Below are 22,263 nucleotides of genomic sequence, written 5' to 3' on the forward strand. Positions count from 1 at the left end.
GAGTCCTGAACATCAGTTACTATTGGTTATACGGAACTGTAGAATTTAACATTACAAAATAACAATTCGCATAGCGAGAAGAAGTAAACATTTTTGTCATAACGTTAATACATATATGACTCTGCTAATGTAGGGGCCACATTAACTCCGTCTCTTTCGCTTGAGACAAAAATGGCAGCTGCTGTAAAAACAGTATCTTTAAATGCATAAAAAGTGTACTATTTAGCATTAATCTTGTTTCTCCCTGGGGCGTTCTGTTCTGCTACATATCATCATGCAAAAAGTCATGTTCTTGGTGTATCTTTAATCGCTACACACCTCACAGGATTCTCCTATTGCTGGTGCAATATGTATAATCCGGTGTGTGTGTGTGTGTGTGTGTGTGTGTGTGTGTGTGTGTGTGTGTGTGTTTGTATGTATGGTTTACTATGTTCGTGCGTAGGCAAAACTGCCTCGCTACGATTTTCAGACTTCGTCACAAAGCTGAACAGAAAAACCAAAGTTCTGACATGTTAGTTAATTGTATATTTTCAGTATATGACTTGTTGAGAATGGCTCGCTTTACTGTAAACACCAAAGCGAGCTGCAGCTAATCGTAAATTTGCTGATGCTACTCCCGCAGCGGGTGTATGTATAGATTTAAACTTGCATATCCTCGCATGTGTGCTACCTTCTGTTTCCTTTCTTTGCCGGCTATATATATTGCTGACTCCTTTCCCAGATGTCCACTACAGTTAGCTAGGTGAATAACACTGCGCCTAGATTTCCGAAAGGCTTTCGATACTGTACCACGTCGTCGGCTATTAATCACGATAGGATCACACGGAGTGTATTCGCAGGTTTGTGATTAACTCAATGAATATTTGACTATCTGAACCTAGTTCGGCGAATGATATATAGAAACGAATTTAACCACATCCTCTAAAATTCTGGTACAAAAATGGTTCAAATGGCTCTGAGCGCTATGGGACTCAACTGCTGAGGTCATTAGTCCCCTAGAACTTAGAACTAGTTAAACCTAACTAACCTAAGGACATCACAAACATCCATGCCCGAGGCAGGATTCGAACCTGCGACCGTAGCGGTCTTGCGGTTCCAGACTGCAGCGCCTTTAACCGCACGGCCTCTTCGGCCGGCTAAAATTCTGGGATGAAATATCGTGTGGGTGGGGCCTGAAGTGGGATAAACGCGTTGCCTGGAGCAAGTATTTTTAGTTGACACCACTTCGTCGACTTGCGTGTCGATGGGGATGATATGATGATATGAGGACAACCAGTCCCCGAGCGGAGGAAATCACCGACCCAGCCGGGAATCAAATCCGGGCCCCTCGCCTGGCACTTTGCTGTAGTGACCACTAAGCTATGGAGGCGGACTCATACATAAACGATGTATCAAATAGGACAACAGCACTGTAAGACTGTTGAGCGATGATGATGTCGTCTGTTGGTGAGCGCCGTCGTTGGACTATTGTAAGGATTTGCAGAACGGAAGAGTCAAAACTTCCAAAACAGAACGGAAGAGTCATAACATATGGCACTTGTGTAGAACAAATAGAAGGTACGAACATCTGGGTATCCCTTTCTTACTCATCGCTGTTGCATACGGTTGTTAAACCACGACACAAACACAAATCTAAGCCGGCCTCTGTGGCCTAGAGGTTCTAGGCGCTTCAGTTCGGAACCGCGCTGCTGCTACGGTCGCAGGTTCGAATCCTGCCTCGGGCATGGATGTGTGTGATATCCTTAGGTTAGTGAGATTTAAGTAGTTCTAGCGGACTGATGACCTCAGATGTTAAGTCCCATTGTGCTTAGAGCCATTTGACCCATTTGAACACAAATCTGAATACAGCGAACAGACACATCAGTCACCGGACGGACAGTTCTTAATTTTCTGAGGGAAAAGAGAAGGGGTCACGAGGGAGATTCGAACACCGATCTCTCCCTTCGCTGTCTAACACCATGACCACATAACCACTACGCCATTTATTAATAAATTCGCTCGACGTTGCACTTCTTGAGTTTGGATCGTTCACTGTTTCGATTTTGCTTCTTTTTTCATAGTACAGCACACCTTCTGCCTCTTTTTATTCTTGATCTGCGTTCCGTTTTCGACGGGCTATCCACCGGGCCATGTTACAACTAAATGTAAGGGGGGAGGGGGCGATGGGGAGTTTCGCTCGTCACTCGTGTTGTATTGAAACGTCCTTAAAAGGTAGGATAGTTAAAAGAAGAGTGGCGGATTGAAGCAAATGGCCAAGGTAAATGCCACACTTTTGAAAAATGGAGGGTTAGATAGCAAAAATGTATCAACCGCGTCGAGCACTGGGTGAAACTAGTAAATTTCTGTTGTATCTTTCTCACTCGGAGGCCATGAAATGGACGATATTACTGTATAAACGTGGTAAAATCGGATAAAGTATAATGAAATACAGAAACCCGTAATGAAAGTAAGACGGGTGGAAAGATAAAACGAGTGCCAAGGAAAACCAATGAAACAGAACAAAATTCCTGCGCTTACCGTATGCATCCGAAGTATCACTAAGAGAACAGACACGGGCCGATACCGGCGTAGTACTTAGCGCACGGACAAGTGTCGGGTTGACAGGAAAGTGCGAAGCACACACGGAAACGGGCGGCGCGGCAAGGTGAAAGACATATAGGACATAATAAAACCTGAATAAGAGTGTTAGGACCGCCCTTACGTTCATTGTGTTGTATTAAAAAATTAATAAAATGGTAATAAATGAAATACGGTGGGTGGAAAAAAGCTGAGGTAGTTCTCACGAAACCGGCCGCAGTGGCCGTGCGGTTTTAGGCGCTACATTCTGGAGCCGAGCGACCGCTACGGTCGCAGGTTCGAATCCTGCCTCGCGCGTGGATGTGTGTGATGTCCTTAGGTTAGTTAGGTTTAATTAGTTCTAATTTCTAGGGAACTGATGACCTCAGAAGTTAAGCCGCATAGTGCTCAGAGCCAGCCACTTCTCACGAAATCCTGCTGGGTACATTTATGACCTCTATTGAAAGGAGACTGCGAGCATTATACTACAGGGATCACGAGAAAAAGACAAAACAGATTAGGGCTCTTGCGGCGGCTTTCAGCCATTTATTTTCCCTTCGCTCGATACGCAAAGAGCATAGCACGAAAAATCGGTTAAATTGGCACGATGGACATTCCGTCACCTCTTGCTTGCGCAGTATATCATAAACAGGATGTCGCACGAGGAATAGCCAGAGTATAGGGATATGCTAGGAACGATCATTCGAAGCAAAAACAGTCTAGTAGATAAGGGTTCTAAAATGTGTACATTAAGAGCTATGAGTACTTCTTCACATTCTATACCTTGAAACAGATCTCCTCTTCTGCAAGCTTTTTGCTTTCCACATTTCGAGATGGGGTATTAGCCACCAAAACAAGAAAAAAATGTCCAGTAAACAAAAACTGTGAGCACTTGTTCATCTTCGCTACTGTGAAACACATCTCTTCTACTGAACAAGTAGTCACAGCTCTTAAGGTATGCGTTTTAGAACCCTTATTTGCGAGACAATTTTTTGTTGTTTTAGTCCATACTACCTTCTCACTAAATATGGAAATCAAAGAGCTTGCCGCAGAAGATATTTGTTTTACAATACTGAAGATGAAGTAGTTCTCATTGCTCTTAAATTACACATTTCATTTTAGAGACCATATTTAATGGACCTTTTCTGCTTCAAATGAGCGTCCCTTACATATCCCTGAATACCGACCACTCCTCCTGATACACAGTGTATATTATGTGGATGTACATGCAGAGTCTTCAGCGACTTCTACTGTGGTCATCTACATCTCCATCTACATCTACGTGATTACTCTGCTATTCACAATAAAGTGCCTGGCAGAGGGTTCAGTCAACCACCTTCAAGCTGCCTCTCTACCGTTCCACTCTCGAACGGCACGCGGGAAAAAGGACCACTTAATTTTTTTCTGTGCGAGCCCTGATTTCTCTTATTTTATCGTGATGATCATTTCTCCCTATGTAGGTGAGTGCCAAAAGAGTGTTTTCGCAATCGGAGGAGAAAAAAGCCGATTGAAATTTAATGAGAAGATCCCATTGCAACGAAAAACGCCTTTGTTTTAATGATTGCCAGTCCAATTCACGTGTTATGTCTGTGACACTATCCCCCCAATCTCGCGATAATACAAAACGAGCTGCCCTTCTTTGTACTTTTTCGATGTCATCCGTCAGTCCCACCTGATGCGGATCCCACACCGCACAGCAATACGCCGAGATAGGGCGGACAAGCGTGATGTAAGCAGTCTCTTTAATAGACCTGTTGCACCTTCTAAGTATTCTGCCAATGAATCGCAGTCTTTGGTTTGCTCTACCCACAATATTATCAATGTTATCGTTCCAATTTAGGTTATTTGTAATTGTAATCCCTAAGTATTTAGTTGAATTTACGGCCCTCAGATCTGTGTGGCTTATCGCGTAATCCAAATTTGGCTGATTTCTTTTAGTACTCATGAGAATAACTTCACACTTCTCTTTATTCAGGGTCAATTGTCACTTTTCGCACCATACAGATATCTTATCTAAATCATTTTGCAAGTCGTTTTGGTCATCTGATGACTTTACAAGACGGTAAATGACAGCATCATCTGCAAACAATCTAAGACGGCTACTCAGATTGTCTCCTATGTTGTTAATATAGATCAGGAACAATAGAGGGCCCATAACACTTCCTTGGGGAACGCCGGATATTACTTCTGCTATACTCGATGACTTTCCGTCTATTACTACGAACTGTCATCGTCAGTGGTTGCTTTCGTAGTGTCCTTTTATAACAAACAGTCAGTTTACTAGGCAAGATATATCGTCGAAATGTCAAGCAGACACTTTGGAACAAACTTGGCTATTTTAGCTTATGTCGATACAGTGGACTTCTCTGCAACTCCTTACTGTCGATAGCCATCTCGTAATCACTGTTCAGGGTGTGCGACACACTCAGGTGATACTGGCAGTAGTTCAGAGTTTGAGTCTTTACTGAAATTCAGACAGGAAAACAAAGAAGAAATATTAAGCTTAAAGGTCCTTTAACAACGAGTTCATCACTATACAAAGATCGAGCAACGTCCTTTACAAAATGATAAAGTCAACTCACGGAAATCTCGATAGCTTGAAAGGGATTAAGCCCAACTACACTCCTGGAAATTGAAATAAGAACACCGTGAATTCATTGTCCCAGGAAGGGGAAACTTTATTGACACATTCCTGGGGTCAGATACATCACATGATCACACTGACAGAACCACAGGCACATAGACACAGGCAACAGAGCATGCACAATGTCGGCACTAGTACAGTGTATATCCACCTTTCGCAGCAATGCAGGCTGCTATTCTCCCATGGAGACGATCGTAGAGATGCTGGATGTAGTCCTGTGGAACGGCTTGCCATGCCATTTCCACCTGGCGCCTCAGTTGGACCAGCGTTCGTGCTGGACGTGCAGACCGCGTGAGACGCCGCTTCATCCAGTCCCAAACATGCTCAATGGGGGACAGATCCGGAGATCTTGCTGGCCAGGGTAGTTGACTTACACCTTCTAGAGCACGTTGGGTGGCACGAGATACATGCGGACGTGCATTGTCCTGTTGGAACAGCAAGTTCCCTTGCCGGTCTAGGAATGGTAGAACGATGGGTTCGATGACGGTTTGGATGTACCGTGCACTATTCAGTGTCCCCTCGACGATCACCAGTGGTGTACGGCCAGTGTAGGAGATCGCTCCCCACACCATGATGCCGGGTGTTGGCCCTGTGTGCCTCGGTCGTATGCAGTCCTGATTGTGGCGCTCACCTGCACGGCGCCAAACACGCATACGACCATCATTGGCACCAAGGCAGAAGCGACTCTCATCGCTGTAGACGACACGTCTCCATTCGTCCCTCCATTCACGCCTGTCGCGACACCACTGGAGGCGGGCTGCACGATGTTGGGGCGTGAGCGGAAGACGGCCTAACGGTGTGCGGGACCTTCGCCCAGCTTCATGGAGACGGTTGCGAATGGTCCTCGCCGATACCCCAGGAGCAACAGTGTCCCTAATTTGCTGGGAAGTGGCGGAGCGGTCCCCTACGGCACTGCGTAGGATCCTACGGTCTTGGCGTGCATCCGTGCGTCGCTGCGGTCCGGTCCCAGGTCGACGGGCACGTGCACCTTCCGCCGACCACTGGCGACAACATCGATGTACTGTGGAGACCTCACGCCCCATGTGTTGAGCAATTCGGCGGTACGTCCACCCGGCCTCCCGCATGCCCACTACACGCCCTCGCTCAAAGTCCGTCAACTGCACATACGGTTCACGTCCACGCTGTCGCGGCATGCTACCAGTGTTAAAGACTGCGATGGAGCTCCGTATGCCACGGCAAACTGGCTGACACTGACGGCAGCGGTGCACAAATGCTGTGCAGCTAGCGCCATTCGACGGCCAACACCGCGGTTCCTGGTGTGTCCGCTGTGCCGTGCGTGTGATCATTGCTTGTACAGCCCTCTCGCAGTGTCCGGAGCAAGTATGGTGGGTCTGACACACCGGTGTCAATGTGTTCTTTTTTCCATTTCCAGGAGTGTATTTCCAAATGAGAGTTCAATGTTTTGCCAAATCCCCCCTTTTTTGTCTACTCAGTTTCAGCCAAATACAACGTCGAAAGAAAATCGACTATATTTTGTACGATGCTGTCGCAGAGGAAGACTTCATCCCCAGTATCACTGATGTTGTTCCTGTTAACCTATAACTAGATGTGACTAATTTTAAGATCAACACATTACGGTCTTCTGGAGTTTTGAATAAGTTAAACCATAATTCTACTAACAAAGAGATCTGACACTCGTTTAACAGAAATGACAGGCATATACGTGTTTTGTGGGGCGAATACGGATCTACGACGCTCCCTCTTTTTTTATAATTATTCTTCCAGTGTCGCAATTTCTATACACTGATAGGATCTGTTATCTTTCTGTTTTCAGATGGTGTGGTCCTTGGTGGTGCACAAGGTTAGTTTTTCTTTATGTAATCACTTAGTCATAAAAAACGATTTGCTTCTCACACTCGAAATGTACGTCATAATTAAATATGTGCATTATCCAAAGAAATTACTGCGTAGCGCTGTTTGTAGTTAGCTTCTTGCTTTTACGACTGCTAATAAGCAGTCCTTCCCTGGAACTTACATATAAAAGTTTGTCCTTAGCCAAGTCGCGCTTTAACGTGCGTCGATCAGTGTCCATTAGAAAGACAGCGCTTGCACATTCCTACGAAGATATGAGAAAAATTTGCGTTTATGATCGTAGTGTAACATCCTGGCAACATCAGAACACCTGAGGACAGAAAATTCGCTTCTTTCATTCGTCGCGCGCAATTTCGAGAAAATACGTAGAACGTAAATCGTGAACATTCAGACGGGATGCGAACTTTTGCCACTTTCTTCTTCCCGAAACACTGGCCTGTGTGTAATTTTTGCGCCGCGTCGATTACTCTCTTCTCCTTTTTAAAGTATATACTTCTCGTTTATAGTGACCAGTCGTACATAAATGTGTCAGTGAACGAGTAAAAAATTGTGTTTTTACTCTTTTTCTTACCTGTGTGATAGTGTGGACTTTAGGGCATAATTATTACAGCAGTATTCGCTTAACACCGAGCAACGTAATTCAGTAGTGATACCAGCTATGTGTACTTATTTCACGTGCATGGACCGAATATGAAGTTTACGGTGCGTTCGTCAAATTACTTAGGAGTGTGATTGGTGTACAGATCCAAAGAAATATTTCAGCATCTCTACCGAAACGCGAATGATTTCTCATGCTAAAGTGAGATTCGCGCAGATTTCAAAAAGTGATACTAACCTATCCTAACGTAACCAGAGATGTCACCCTTCACTGACCCGAACATAGAATATGCAATGAGAGCCCTCTCAGAACCTACTTAGAACTTATTCACGAGTAGTGCAGCGAAAGAATTGACTTTTAGATTACTTGGCAGTATATAGCTTGAAAATAAGAAGAAGAATGAATATCTCACTCTAAATCGCATTGCGCATTTGGTGACACTTGTTTACATAATGTACCTCAAACAGAATGACTTTCATCATGCCAACCAGGAAGGATTCCGAAAACATCGGTCATGCGACACCGAACTCATGCTTTCCTCACATGGCATTCTGAAAGCCATGGACCAAGGCACCCAGATGGTCGCAGTGTCTCTTGGTTTCTGAAAAGAATTTGATTCTGTGCAATGCTAAAGTTTATAAAAGTAATATCGTACGAGATATCAAACGAAATACGTGAGTACATTGAGAACTTCTTGGTAGGGAGCATGCAGCATGTTATGATGGTTGGAGAGTATCCTGCAGATGTAGAAATGACTTCAGGCGTGAGGGAAGCTAGCGATAATGGAGGAAATGGGGGAACATTTAGTAAATATGAAGTGTGGCGGACGAGAAACACTACTAGAGAACTAGAACTAGAAACACTACTAGAGAACTAAATGAAATGAGATTGTATAATTATGTAAATAATTATTTAAAACATAAACAAGAGGAAGATCAAGATGAAAGTACTTATATTTATAGATGAAATCAACAGAACAAAAAGAGAGAAAAGCCCTGCTGTCCCTCTAATTTCCATGGTGAGGTGGTTAGGCGAATTCGAAGAACGAAAAAAAAAAATTGCGTTAAATCCAACCGAAACAAGGCGACTAATAGTGTCTTTGAGTGGTTGCTTTAGGTTGCAAGGCCACAATGAATCCAACAAGTTAGCTAGACCTTTGTCTACCTTGATCTATATGGAACTTAAGAATCAGATAAAGTTCAGCATTATTTCTGACGAACAGGTGATTATTTGGGCAAGTCTAACTGCGAAATATGTTCTAGCGTTCCATTCATTGATTGTACTAGATATTGTCATAAATACACAGACAAAAACTGAATGTGTTACTTGATGAGTACCTTGTCAGAACGCTGCCAAGCCGGTCCCGGTCCTCCATGCACGCCTGTACTACACATGAAGGAAGACTGCTGTGAGCACGTGATGGCTGTTGGATGTATCTAACATCATTGTAACATTTCAAGTGGAGATCGCAACACTGCAAGCCGAGATAGCTTTCGATGCAGCTTGCCGACGTCTTAAGGCTTTGAGAATTCATTGACTTTCACTGGTTTGAGCGACATGGGAGCGAGCATAAACAGTCGGCTGTAGTCCAATGGCTGCAAATAAACAACAGAGGTGGAGCCCCTCCACGCCCACACCGGCACGATGGCCAACTCAAAAGGTCTACTGCCACCTCTGCATAAGGGTTAGTTTTCACTAAAGTGAGGTGTCGCAGGATGTGGGTACTGCGATGTTTGCATACGTCTGGTTAAGGTTAACCATTAATACGCGCTCATCTGGATATCGATTGGGTCGAAGTCGAACGAAGGGTAGCGGTTTGAAGGGCAGAGGAAAAAAAGTACCAAGGCAAGAGCCAAGGGAAAAAAACCTCTGCGATAGTTAGGTGGGGTGGTAAGAGCAGTAGCGGATGTCATGCTGCCTGCGATAGGTCGTGCAAGCATAGGCTTTGTTAGTAGTGGGTATCATACATGTCGATACCTTTGACTTTGTGCGGTGCTATTGCTTGGCGGCTGCCGCTGAGTGCCGCTGTTGAACTCTCGATCGGCGTCAGCAACCTGCAACAGTTAAGTTTATCATCGTTTTTGTGTCCGATAGGTCATATATCGGATGCACAGTGTCGGTTGATGTTGGCAAATTGTTTGTGCGTCAGTGGGCGATCTCGTCGGTTTCCCTGCTGTGGCCTGTTGGTCGGCTCTAATAGCAGCTGGTAATTTCCAGTCAGTGTGGCCGGCCGCAGTGGCCGTGCGGTTCTAGGCGCTACAGTCTGGAACCGCGTGACCGCTACGGTCGCAGGTTCGAATCCTGCCTCGGGCATGGATGTGTGTGATGTCCTTAGGTTAGTTCGGTTTAAGTAGTTCTAAGTTCTAGGGGACTGATGACCACAGCAGTTAAGTCCCATAGTGCTCAGAGCCATTTGAACCATTTTTCCAGTCAGTGTTGTTGTTACGCAGGGGCTTGCCGACGTTTGTCGCTTGTCGGTGTATGTTAGTTTACCATAGGTCCAATGGCTGCAGAGCAAGTGTTGACGAAATGGACTCAGGACGACAGCGTGGCAAGAACAGTGGACACAAGGCTTTCCAGAAGGACTACACTACAAGAAGATCGTAGGATCATTCGACGTGAGCTGACGAATTCATAGGTGATAACACCTGAAGCTCGGCAGAGGTTACAGGCAAAGGATCACTAAGACCCGCCGGAAATAGATTACTGGAAACTCGCTTAAGATCTGAGTTACCATGTGTTGTTTACCGCTGACACCTAACCACGAACTGCAGAGACTTGCATAGAGTACAGCTATAGTCAACTGCAACATTGAGTGGCATTCTGTAGCGTTCAGTGACGCATTTCGCTTCTGTTCGTGGCTATTTAGTCGACGCCAAGGTATGCCTAGACGACCTGATGAAACGTAACGGGAAGCAGAGATATCTCTCCAACTCTTGAAGCTATTCGATATGACAACAGTACTGATTTGGTAACAATTGCAGGGAGGCTGAATGCGCGCTATTATTGGCAAGGATGATAGCTCCCGTTGTCAAATCCTTCAAGACCATGGCATCAGAGCACATATTCTACCAGGATAATGCAAGAGCCCATACTGCAGTTCACACCACAAACATCTTGATAAACATACGGAATATTGACTGGCTTATCCAGTTCTCTGACTTGTCAGCCATAGAGCATATCTGGGACAGCTATGAGAAGACGTGTACTTCCACACCATCTTCAAGTCAGCCATCTTCATGAACTGACGCAGCAAGTATTTCCGGCATTGAAAGGAAATCCTCGAGACGACATTCGGAGATTATTTTCTCCCATGCGACAGAGAATACTAGAGTGTACACGTGCCGTGCGTGTGGATCACACATCGTACTGATGTTGATAACGGACGTAAGTTCGGAAAGGAATGAAAGTTTCATCATTGAGTACCCGTTATGTGATGAACGTCTCCACAAAGTTTGATTAATTTCGAAGTCGTCCTTCTTGATGTAACATTTTTCATTTCCGGCAATTATTATACACTTTACTTACAATATCGTATTGCCATTTCATGCGTTCGAGACGATTAGAAATGTCAGCTGCAAACATAAGAAGTATTGAAAAGAACAAGCCATTTAACACAGTGATCTTAATTATCAGTGTGTCTGATGGAGCTTAAATACACGGATTTCAAAACGACTTCGAAAAACATCCAGATCAGTATTTCCCAACATTTTCGTGCGGGACATTGGCAACACTCGACCGACATCCACAAGTAAGGTAATGCGAGGGGCGTTCAGTAGGTAACGCAATCAGTTTTTTCTCCTCCAATTTCGGTTGAAAAAAATGCGGAATTTGTTGTGCGACGTCGCGGAATATTCCCACTTCAGCCCCTAAAATATGATAGTTCGCGGCGCCAGGCGTGGCCTTCAAAATGACGTCTGTAACGGAATGCGTCCAAGTAGGGAGCTGTCATTGAATTTCTTTTGGAGTAAAATTAGAGCATCGCAGATATTTATACGCGCTTGCAGAATGTCTACCGAGAGCTGGCGGTGAACAAAATCACGGTGAGTCATTGGGAGAGGCGTCTGTCATCGTCGCAGGAAGGCCCCGCAAGCCTGTTAGATCTCCCACTGTGCCGGCGGGCCGCACACAGCTGTCACTTCTGCATTGTTGGAACGTGCGGGTATTCTCATGCGAGACGATCAACGGATCACAAGCAAACACCTCGCTGCTTAACGAGACGTCTCTCTTGATAGTGCTGACACTCTTGTCCACCAGTCGGGGTAATCAAAGGTGTACGCGCATTGGGATCCTCGCCGCGTAACAGAGGACCATAAAGAGCGACGGAGGATCATCTGCGCGGACTACTTGAGCGTTACGAGGCTGAACGTTACAATTTTTGTCGAGCATCGTCACAGGCGATCACAGGCGATGAAACATAGTTTTATCACTTCGAACCGGAAACAAGACGGCAATCCGAAGAAAAAGTTCAAAGCCACATCCTTAACCGGTAATGTCTGGAACTTTGAAGGGGTTATTCTATTTTATGTCCTCCTTCACGGTCCAGTGAATAACTCTGAAGTGTACTGTGCTGCCCTCATGAAATTGAAGAAACGACTTCAGGATGTTGGCTGCCACAAAAATGCGTAAGAACTTCTTCTCTGTGAGAACGCAAGGCCTCACACAAGTCCGCACACCTGAGAAGAGCTCACAAAACTTCACTGGACTGTTCTTCCTCGTCCATCTTCCAGCCCGGATCTCGCACTTTTCGACTTCCATCTGTTTGGCCCAATGAAGGATGCATTCCGCGGGAAGCCGTACGTAGGTGATGGGGAGGTTATCGATGCAGCAGGACGTTGGCTGCGACGTCGTCCAGTAGACTGGTACCATGCGGGCATAAAGGCCCTCCCAGTCAGTTGCAGTAAGGCCGTCGCGCTGAACCGAGACTATGCTGAAAAACAGGATTTTGTGGTCAAAACAGAGGGGAATAATGTTGTGTCTTGGAATGCTGAAAAAAAAACAGTCTGATTTCAGAAAAAAACTCATCGAACCCCCCTCGTGGATATGAAGAATTTGTCAGTTTTCTTCAAAGCAGGCCGAAAGATTCATAAGTACACATATTAAATAAAATGAAATGTAAATTACCTACTGTCATCGATAAGAAACGGACCACAAGTTGTAATAAAATAAGCAGTATTACTCGCATTGATGCTAACTGGCATGCACGCCTGAAGACGCATGACATAATTCTAGGATCTCCAGATGCAGCATATACCCTGAATCCAATGTTATTTCCGTACATTTTTCCAGAGAAACAGCTCCAGGGTGTTTTAATCGCCTCTCGGTAGGCTTTGGTCCCCATATTTTCAACGCTCTGCAGTATCTTTCTGTGAGGTTCTGGACGTGGTTTTCCGTACCCATTTTTCTTCTCTCGACAATCTCTCCAAAAGTTGGAAGACATTCTGTACTTTGAAACCCTGCATACAAAACGTGTTAGGTCTCACTTTTAAGATTCTTGAACCACGATGAGCGTCCACCAGCGCCACGTTTCTATAGCAAATACCTAATCTGTAAATCTTATCGTGATGGTCAGTATTAATGTGTCCGCATGCCTTTCAAATTCACGATATTTAGCGGCCGACGCGTCTGTTTCGTTGCTTATTTCTTTAAAAAGTTCCTCAGCTGAGAAACATGAGTGAACGTCAGTACAAACCTGTCAGTGTGTATTGGCTAAACCGGTTTCGACACTTACCCGTAAGTCGAGGCTGCTGAAAATTGCTTTAGTATCTAAACCGTTTTAGCCAGTAAACAACATGCGTGAGTACTGACTGATAACCTCTCTAGTGAGTACTTAACATTCTTAATGGAGCAGGGAACGAAAAGAGCACTAACATAAGACTCTCGAAAATCTTGGTAGAGTGGCGTCTTTACGTAGCTAGCCGTCGTATAGCATGCACCAGTTCGCTGTTCGCTGAATGTGTTGCAGTGTGGTCTGCACCACTCCAGCGGTTTGTGAATATTCACTTAAGACGACTGCAGAAACTAGATGGTCTCTATCTGGAAAATACATTTCATCTGCATGAAGAACGACATAGTTCGAAGTATATATAAACGCATTACTGCGAAAGGCAAAGATCCCGAGTTCGAGTCTCGGTGAGGCACACAGTTTTAATCTGCCAGGAAGTTTCATTACTGTGTTATTCTCTGTGACTGAGGAATGTTAGACATTGCCAGTACACCTCTATGTGACTGTTTTCCCAAGAATTAAATCACATAATTCTGTGTGTCGAACAGGCAGTCACTTCATTGTATAGTACAAGTACCTCTGATTGATAGGGTCCAAGTTCTTTAAAGAACACAACAGTTTGTTTTACCTCACACGTTTCATCGGTGAACCTTTCTTTATTTCGCTTTTCGTCGCCTTTTCTTTTTACGACGACCGAGTATCCAGTTCAACTACAGGTCTGCACTAAGCGCATCATGCTCTTGTCGTTACGGCTTGAGTTTTCTGTATTTCTCGCTGTTTCCTTATGTTACTGCGGTTTCTGTATTTTTGTGAAGTTTTCGTCGTTCTATTGCAGCTGCAATGACCAGATAACCTGATTTCAGCGTCACTTCACTGCACTTTGCGCTACTGCCCGTGATGCATCAGGCCGCCCTACATACGATGATATTCTCTGTCTCGAGCACGCTTCGTGTGGAGCATCATCCTCCACGTTCACCGATTTGCCCAGTATTTAACAAAGAAAAGAAAACACAGGAATATAAAGTTATAGACCACCTGTCGCATACTAAGGCTTCAAAAATATGAAGACGAATTATTCGAAAGTCACAGCGTAACTCCCAATACCTCAATTTTTTCCTAACTAGTTCTCCCACTGCCCTCCTCTCATGTGGTTCCTTGGCACCATCTTCAACAGCAGTTTCCTCCTCTGGCGTCTACTGGCGACAGGGCTCCCTCTCAAGATCTCTCTCCCTGGAACCCGACAGGTCTACTACATTTATACTCCGCAAGCCATCCAATGGTGTGTGGCGGAGGGCACTTTACGTGCCACTGTCATTACCTCCCTCCCTCTCCTGTTCCAGTCGCGTATGGTTCGCGGGAATAACGACTGCCGGAAAGCCTCCGTGCGCGCTCGAATCTCTCTAATTTTACATTCGTGATCTCCTCGGGAGGTATAAGTAGGGGGAAGCAATATATTCGATACATCATCCAGAAACGCACCCTCTGGGAACCTGGACAGCAAGCTACACCGCGATGCAGAGCGCCTCTCTTGCAGAGTCTGCCACTTGAGTTTGCTAAACATCTCCGTAACGCTTACCAAATAACCCTGTGACGAAACGCGCCGCTCTTCAACGACAGCAAGGGGCAGAAAAAAGCGGTACCTGGGGATCCGAGGGCTGCCAACTCTTCATCCGTCACCACATTCACCGCAGATAGGCACTCGAAGAATCACAGCCACTAACGGCTGTGATCGAGTAAAATAATAAGAAGAAGAAGAAAGAGAAGAAGAAGGTGAAGAAGAACAATCGGAACAGGACGACTCCAGTGACTCTGGAGGCTCCAGATCCCCCACCCCATCGGATTCTGAACCAAAGCTAATTAATGTGGTTCCATCCCCATAGATAAGTGGCAGTGATCCTGATGCGTCACTGAACCTCCTGTCCCCTTCATGCATTGCCTGAAAACCCATAAAGTGCAACTGCAATGGATATTAGTGTCACCTGCCAGAATTATTTCCTCCACTTCTGCAGTTTGCGTTGCTCTGCTAGGGAAGCATCTCACTGGTGACCACTTCCCAATGCCCAATGGTTATCGTGCATTCTGTCAGAACTTCGGTGGCCCCAAGATGGAATATGGAGGGATCTGTTTATTAACTCGCCAGGCGTCGTTAGTGAGAAGATTCCTCTTTATGTCACGTTGGAACAATAGCGGTGCAGGTGCAAACGACTTCAGCAATTACCATTTGCAACATTTACTTATCTCCAGGCAGGCCACTTACTTGCGCTGAATTGACCACCTTAATCCAACAACAACCCCCTCTACCTGTGGGGGAGTACCTCTTCCTCCGGTAGGAGCCTTCAAACTGATCAGCTTCTTACTGACCATGACCTGTATTTTCTCAGTGATACTACTCCTTCCAATTCTGAGCCATCCATAGCACCTTTTCAGCTATCACTCTAACGAGCTCCTCCGCCCACTCTCATGGTTTCACTAGATTGGTCACTACATAACCATCTTTGGGACAGCGACCACTTTCCAATGACCCTGTCACTTCCTTGCCACCTCCAGACGGACTGACTATCATGTTGGGTGCTTTGAAAAGCGAACTGGCAGTTGTATTCCTCTGCTATTACCTTTGCTCCCTCTCTGTCAGACAGCATCGAGAGGCTGTGTAAGGTGACTTTGATGTGATCACTCATGCCGCTAGGACTGCTGTTCCTCTTTCTGCAGGCCCCTCCAACGCTGGCCAGTGTTGTGGTGGAGCAAAGACATTGCAATAGCTGTTCTGGATCGCCGAAGAGCCCTGTAGTGTTTTAAGCAACGTCCTTCACCAAGAAACCTTAATCATTTTAAGCGATTAATGCTAAGGTTTGCTATGTAATCAAACACAGAAGGAATGCTGGGAGTGCTATGTCTGCTCCCTGGAAACGTATCCTTATTCACCCCATGTGTGGACCAAGCTCCATTGTCTTCCGGGCTGCTAAAGATCCAAACTGTACTGGGTCCATTCCTTCGAAATGGACTCTGCAGTAATCTGTCACCTCTTGCTAAACACCTTGCTACTCACCTTGCAACTCTGTCAGTATCTTCTTATTATGTGGCTCCCCCTCCAGATATGCAATTGACAAACTTCTTTTTCACCCCTCGCCATTCTGAGTTATATAATGAACCTTCCACTAACTGGAAATCGCTTCAGGCTCTTGTCTCATGGGCCCTGATTCCATTCACAATCAGATGATGCAACATCTGACTTACTGGAACACCCCATCTTCTCAGGGTCTTCAATCCTATTTGGCTGGAGGGTGTCTCCATTTCGCAATGGCGAGATAGTATTATCATCGTTATCATCGTTCCAGTCCTTAAGCCGGACAAAAACCTAACATCCATCGATAGTTACGATTAGCCTCACACACAAGCTCTGCAAACTGGTTAGGGTGTAAACGGCAATCCGACAGGCTTCTTCCAAACGCACGCGCCTCATTGCAGCCTTTTTTTTATTCACGGAAGGAGTACGATACCATCTGGCACCATTACATTTTACTTACCCTCTATGAATAGAGCTTTCACGGCTCCCTACCTGTTTTTATCCATCCGGGTTTTCTGGTTCTATTGATACTTCACTCAGTTCACCATGGGCCCAAAGGAATGGCTTTCCACACGCCTCACGCTATGACACTTCCTCATCGCCATTAATGGGTAAGTGTCCTCTGTGAGGCCACTGGTCATGCCTGCGCTGTATGTCGACGTCTTCTGGATTTTGTATAGCTTCCACTTAGTAACCTTGGCTGAATCAGGTGGGCCTCTGCTTGGACGCTGTGCCATGGTTTCCAATTCACTCCAGCTAAAATATGGGTCATGCATTTTTGTCATGATACCACAGTCTATCCTGAATCAGAATTCTACTTGGGTCGCAGCACTGTACAGTCCCGATTTTTTGCGATTTCTCTTTGACAATAACCTGACTTGGCTGCCCCATAGTCGACAACTAAAGACTAGCTGGACGAAGGAGCTTAACACTCTCAACTTCCTTGCCCACACCTCTCAGGACGCGTATCGCGCTACTCTCCTTCGTATCTACTGAGCTCTTGTCCAATCTCGACTGTGGTTGCCAAGTCTACGGCTCAGCGTTGCCTTCGGCTTTGAAATTGTTAGACCCTTTCCATCATCGTGGAGTTAGAGTGGCCACTGGTGCATTCCAGACTAGTTCCATAGACAGTCTCCTCGCAAAGCTGGGATCCTCCGTCTTCTGATAGTACCAAATCTTCCTCACATATGCAATCGTCACTACACAATTTCCTGAACATCCAACACATCCTATTCGTTTTGCATACGCGTGACATCAAATCCATGACCCGCCCTCTGGTGGGATTACCAGACCGTATGCGCCTCTCAGCCCTCTCTCAGGATCTTCGCGTATCCTGTAGAATGTACTTTCTGTGTTTTCTCCTTCCCCGCACCCCTGCCCCCTCCCCTTGGTTTTTACCCGGGCCAAGAATCGGAAAAGATATGTTTCCGGGGTCTAGTCTCATTCGCTTGCATGACCTTTTGGTTTCTGTTCCCTTCAGTTCTTAAGGAGTAGCAGGGTGCCACCGTCTTTTACAATGACAACTCTAAAATCGTGGATAGGACGTGTTATTCTTCTACATCAATCTTTCCTGGGAACATCCAGTGCGTCTACGGCGGGGCGATGTTATTCCCTTACCCGAATCAACCAACAAATCATCGAGCACGTGACTTTCTGATAACCGAAATTTTACGTCGCTAATATGGGATGTAGTCTTTTGAGGAAACCGAATGCACGACCAGAAATCATTACTTTTATTTATATAATACGACGTGTGGCATTGTTTATGTCGCGACTGATCATCTACATTTTCTTAGTTCATTGACGGATCTATGCAGACGTCGAGAGAATTGTTTCCAAACAATGAGCTAAATCTTCGTTACACAGCAAGCTGAGATTTTGTTGCCCGTTGCACTGTTGCACTGAACCTCTGTTGCATTCGAATCATTCTGAAGAAGAATCCGTCACAGCTAGGAAACGGTGGAGGCCTGCTGATTGGCAAGATGCGCATGAGACAGAGATTGTGGAACGGCTTCTGACAGCAAAATGCTGAAACCAGAGCCCCTACTGACAGAGCTTGTGCTGGCGTCGCCGCAGGCAGCGGCACGTCCGCCGGTGAGTCAGCGCGCTCGCGTCACCGGCCGTCCGGCGCTCAGTGCACTGAACACGGAAAGCGTTACTGCCGATGTACCAGTGGCGTCCCATATTCTTACAGGAGACAGTGTTGGTCAAAAATAGAAAAAAAACTGACTTCTCGTAGCTGGAGTTCACATTCACAATTTTGCAGTGTTCCACTTGAAACGTAATAGCCATACAACAAAAATTTCATTAGTGGATCCGATAAATGAATAATTTCATAGTTAAAGGCTATCGTGACGTCCTTTAAGAGATTTCTTATATATACACGTATCTACAAACAAATACTTACTGAGACATGGGTCACTCTGTCATACGGCAGTCGCCCCTCCGTTCAGATGCAAGGACATTCTCTAAGTGGTTACAACTCTTTTTTTTTTCTCATCATTCGGCTCTCCTTTCAATACACCTGCTTACCTACTCTCGGATTTGTTCACCTCCAACGGACGCACTCTCCTTTTATGTGTGTTCGTTGCTTAACTACAGGTGACGGGGAGGCGATAATGCCGGACACCCTTGGCCAATACATCGCTCAAAAGTTGAATCAGTTGCTGTCAGAGGCGTAGGAAATGGGGTGGTGCCCCGCCGTGCATGAAACATTTTTGTACCTTTGCGCCATTTCTAACGTCTGCTTACATACCTGCTGGAACGTAGTTGCCACAAATCTTAAAAAATTCGTGACAGATTTACTTAATATTTTAGCTAGTACTCTAATGAGCATTCGGACAGACATAGATTATACATTTTAATTTATACACAGTGTAAAGATGTATGTAATATTTAAAGGGAAATCCTTGTCACCAAAAATCTCGAAAAGTTCCTTACCGATTGACTTGAAATTTTCACACGTTACTCTAATAAACATTCAGATGGACAGAAAGAGCAAAATTAACTGGTGCACCAGCCTAATATCGAATAGGTGCCCGCGACTCGACGTGGCAAGGGTCGATCAATGTCTGAAATAGTGATGGAGGGAATTGATACCATGAATCCTGCAGGGCTGTCCATAAATCCGTAAGAATACGAGAGGTAGAGATCTCTTCTGAACAGCACGTTGCAAGACGTCTCATATGTGCTCAGTAATGTTCATGTCTGGGGAATTTGGTGGCCACCGGAAGTCTTTATACTCAGAAGAGTGTTCCTGGAGCCACTCTGCGGCAATTCCGGATGTGTGGGGTGTCGCATTGTCCTGCTGGAATTGCCCAAGTCCGTCGGCATGCAGAAACGGCATGATTGGATGCAGGTGATCAGACACTATGCTTACCTACCTGTCACCTGTCAGAGTCGTATCAGCCGACCGGAGTGGCCGTGCGGTTCTAGGCGCTACAGTCTGGAGCTGAGCGACCGCTACGGTCGCAGGTTCGAATACTGCCTCGGGCATGGATGTGTGTGATGTTCTTAGGTTACTTAGGTTTAATTAGTTCCAGGTTCTAGGCCACTGATGACCTCAGAAGTTAAGTCGCATAGTGCTCAGAGCCATTTTAACCAAGAGTCGTATCTAGACGTATCCGGGGTCCCATATTATTCAAGCTGCATACGTCCCACAACATTACAGAGTCTCCACCAGCATGAACAATCCCCTGCTGACATGTAGGGTCCATGGATTCATTAGGTTGTCTCCATACCCGTACACATCCATACACTCGATACGATTTGAAATGAGACTAGTTCCATCAGGCAACATGTTTTCAGTCATCGACAGTCCAATGTCGGTGTTGACGGGCACAGGCGAGACGTAAAGCTTTGTGTCGTGCCGTCATCAAGGGTACACGAGTGGCTCCGAAAGCCCATATTGATGATGTTTTGCTGAATGGCTCGCACGCTGACACTTGCTGATGGTCCAACACTGAAATCTGCAGCAATATGCTGAAGGGTTGCACTTACGTTGAACGACTCTCTTCCGTCGTCGTTGGTCACGTTCTTGCAGGATCTTTCTCTGGCCGCAGTGATGTCGCACATTTGATGTTTTACCGGATTCCTGATATTCACGGTACGCTCGTGAAATGGTCGTACGAGAAAATTTCCACTTCATCGCTACCTCGGAGATGCTGTGTCCAATCGCTTGTGCGACACCACGTTCAATCTTGATAACTTGCCATTGTAGCAGCAGTAGTCGCTCTAACAACTGCGACAGACACCTGTTGTCTTATATAGGCGCTGCCGACCGCAGCGCTGTATTCTACCTGTTTGCATATCTCTGTATTTGAATATACATGCCTATACCAGTTTCTTTGGCCCTTCAGTATATTTTTAATATATATGATATAGAAATGGATACTGAATGAACATTAATAAAACCGACAAACTGCGGGGACTCATTCCTGACTGGAAATGGAGGTAGTAAAGTCCTATGAGGTAGTAAAGTCCTATGAATACGTATCCGGAAATATACGGTGTGCGTGCAACGGCAACAAATCGTTCTGGAAAACAGTTTATAGCTGTATCACATCCACGTCACAACAGATGTTCCGCCGGCCGAAGTGGCCGTGCGGTTAAGGGCGCTGCAGTCTGGAACCGCAAGCCCGCTACGGTCGCAGGTTCGAATCCTGCCTCGGGCATGGATGTTTGTGATGTCCTTAGGTTAGTTAGGTTTAACTAGTTGTAAGTTCTAGGGGACTAATGACCTCAGCAGTTGAGTCCCATAGTGCTCAGAGCCTCCACAGGGTTGCAGGTGACCGGGATATTAGCGGTTGTCATGTGGGAAACACGTAATCGTACTTTGGCTTACACTACGTTGGCGGGCCCCTTGCCTGGACCTTGTACTAGGCTTCGTCGGTCCTCCAAATCTCGTTTACGTACTGCCCGCCTTCTCCCTCCATTTCATCTTTCTGAAAGGACTCATGATCACACAAAAAAGCCTTGAAATGTTGTGTGATGTGGTTGGTGTCTGTGATGGTACTTGTTTTGGTATAGCCGTGCTGCCCCTCGATCGTTTCCGTCTGCTTGGCCATACCCGAACACCATCTTGGCTTGTTCCCGACATAAATACCGCACCATTCTGCTGTTTACCGTACGCTGCGTCAATCACAAATCCTACAAAACACACGTGGTCAGAGGGACTGTCATTCGTCAGCGCCATCTAGCGTGGCAACGATGCACTTTCGGACACATATTCATTGCACTTTTTCCTCCATTTCCCGTCAGGAACGCGTCCTGCGGTTTGTCGCTTATATTGATGTTCGCTCTCTCTGTATCATAGTATGGAAAAACTTTTGGTAGCAAATTATTTTTAAAAACGACTATGTACAGGTCAGTTTTTTAAACTGGCTGCTAGAAAGGAAATGCTGTGCTTTGACCTGCTTTGAATACGTATGGCTTGGTTTTTTTTTTCTCGCAATCATTTTTTAATGGTTTAATGCCCTACTAAGGTAGTTAAAAAGTGATCTACATGATAGTGCACTGTTTTGTTTCCTTCGCAGCAATCTGTTTTGAGAGAAAACAGAAAAGTTGTATTTGTTGCTTGTCAGATTATGAATAGAATATTACTGTGGAAACTGAAGGAATCTGAATCTAGATCAGAGAGGGAAGAGGGACGAAATGAACATAGAGAGGGGGAAGGAAAAGGAGGAGATGGTCAAAGAGAGACTGAGGGGGATATGAACAGAGAGAGGGGGGAGAAGGAGATTGGGTCTCATATCCAATGCCCATACATATTTAGTCATTGCAAAGTATTGTTGGTTCTGGTAGTAATAAATAAAATAAACAAGTCGTCCTTCAGCAGGCGTGTT

General features: G+C 45.5%; 1 protein-coding gene across 1 annotated transcript in view; it reads left to right on the forward strand.

Annotated features, from left to right (window-relative positions):
- LOC126419604 (uncharacterized) overlaps nt 1-22,263 on the forward strand; it is a 1,338,018-nt gene that overhangs the window by 727,298 nt on the left and 588,457 nt on the right. Inside the window, exon 7 of the mRNA XM_050086792.1 lies at nt 6,996-7,022. Within this exon, the coding sequence (XP_049942749.1) occupies nt 6,996-7,022 (27 nt within the window). The remainder of the gene's footprint in view (nt 1-6,995; nt 7,023-22,263) is intronic.

Source organism: Schistocerca serialis, chromosome 9, assembly GCF_023864345.2.
Source record: "Schistocerca serialis cubense isolate TAMUIC-IGC-003099 chromosome 9, iqSchSeri2.2, whole genome shotgun sequence".
NCBI lineage: Eukaryota > Metazoa > Arthropoda > Insecta > Orthoptera > Acrididae > Schistocerca > Schistocerca serialis.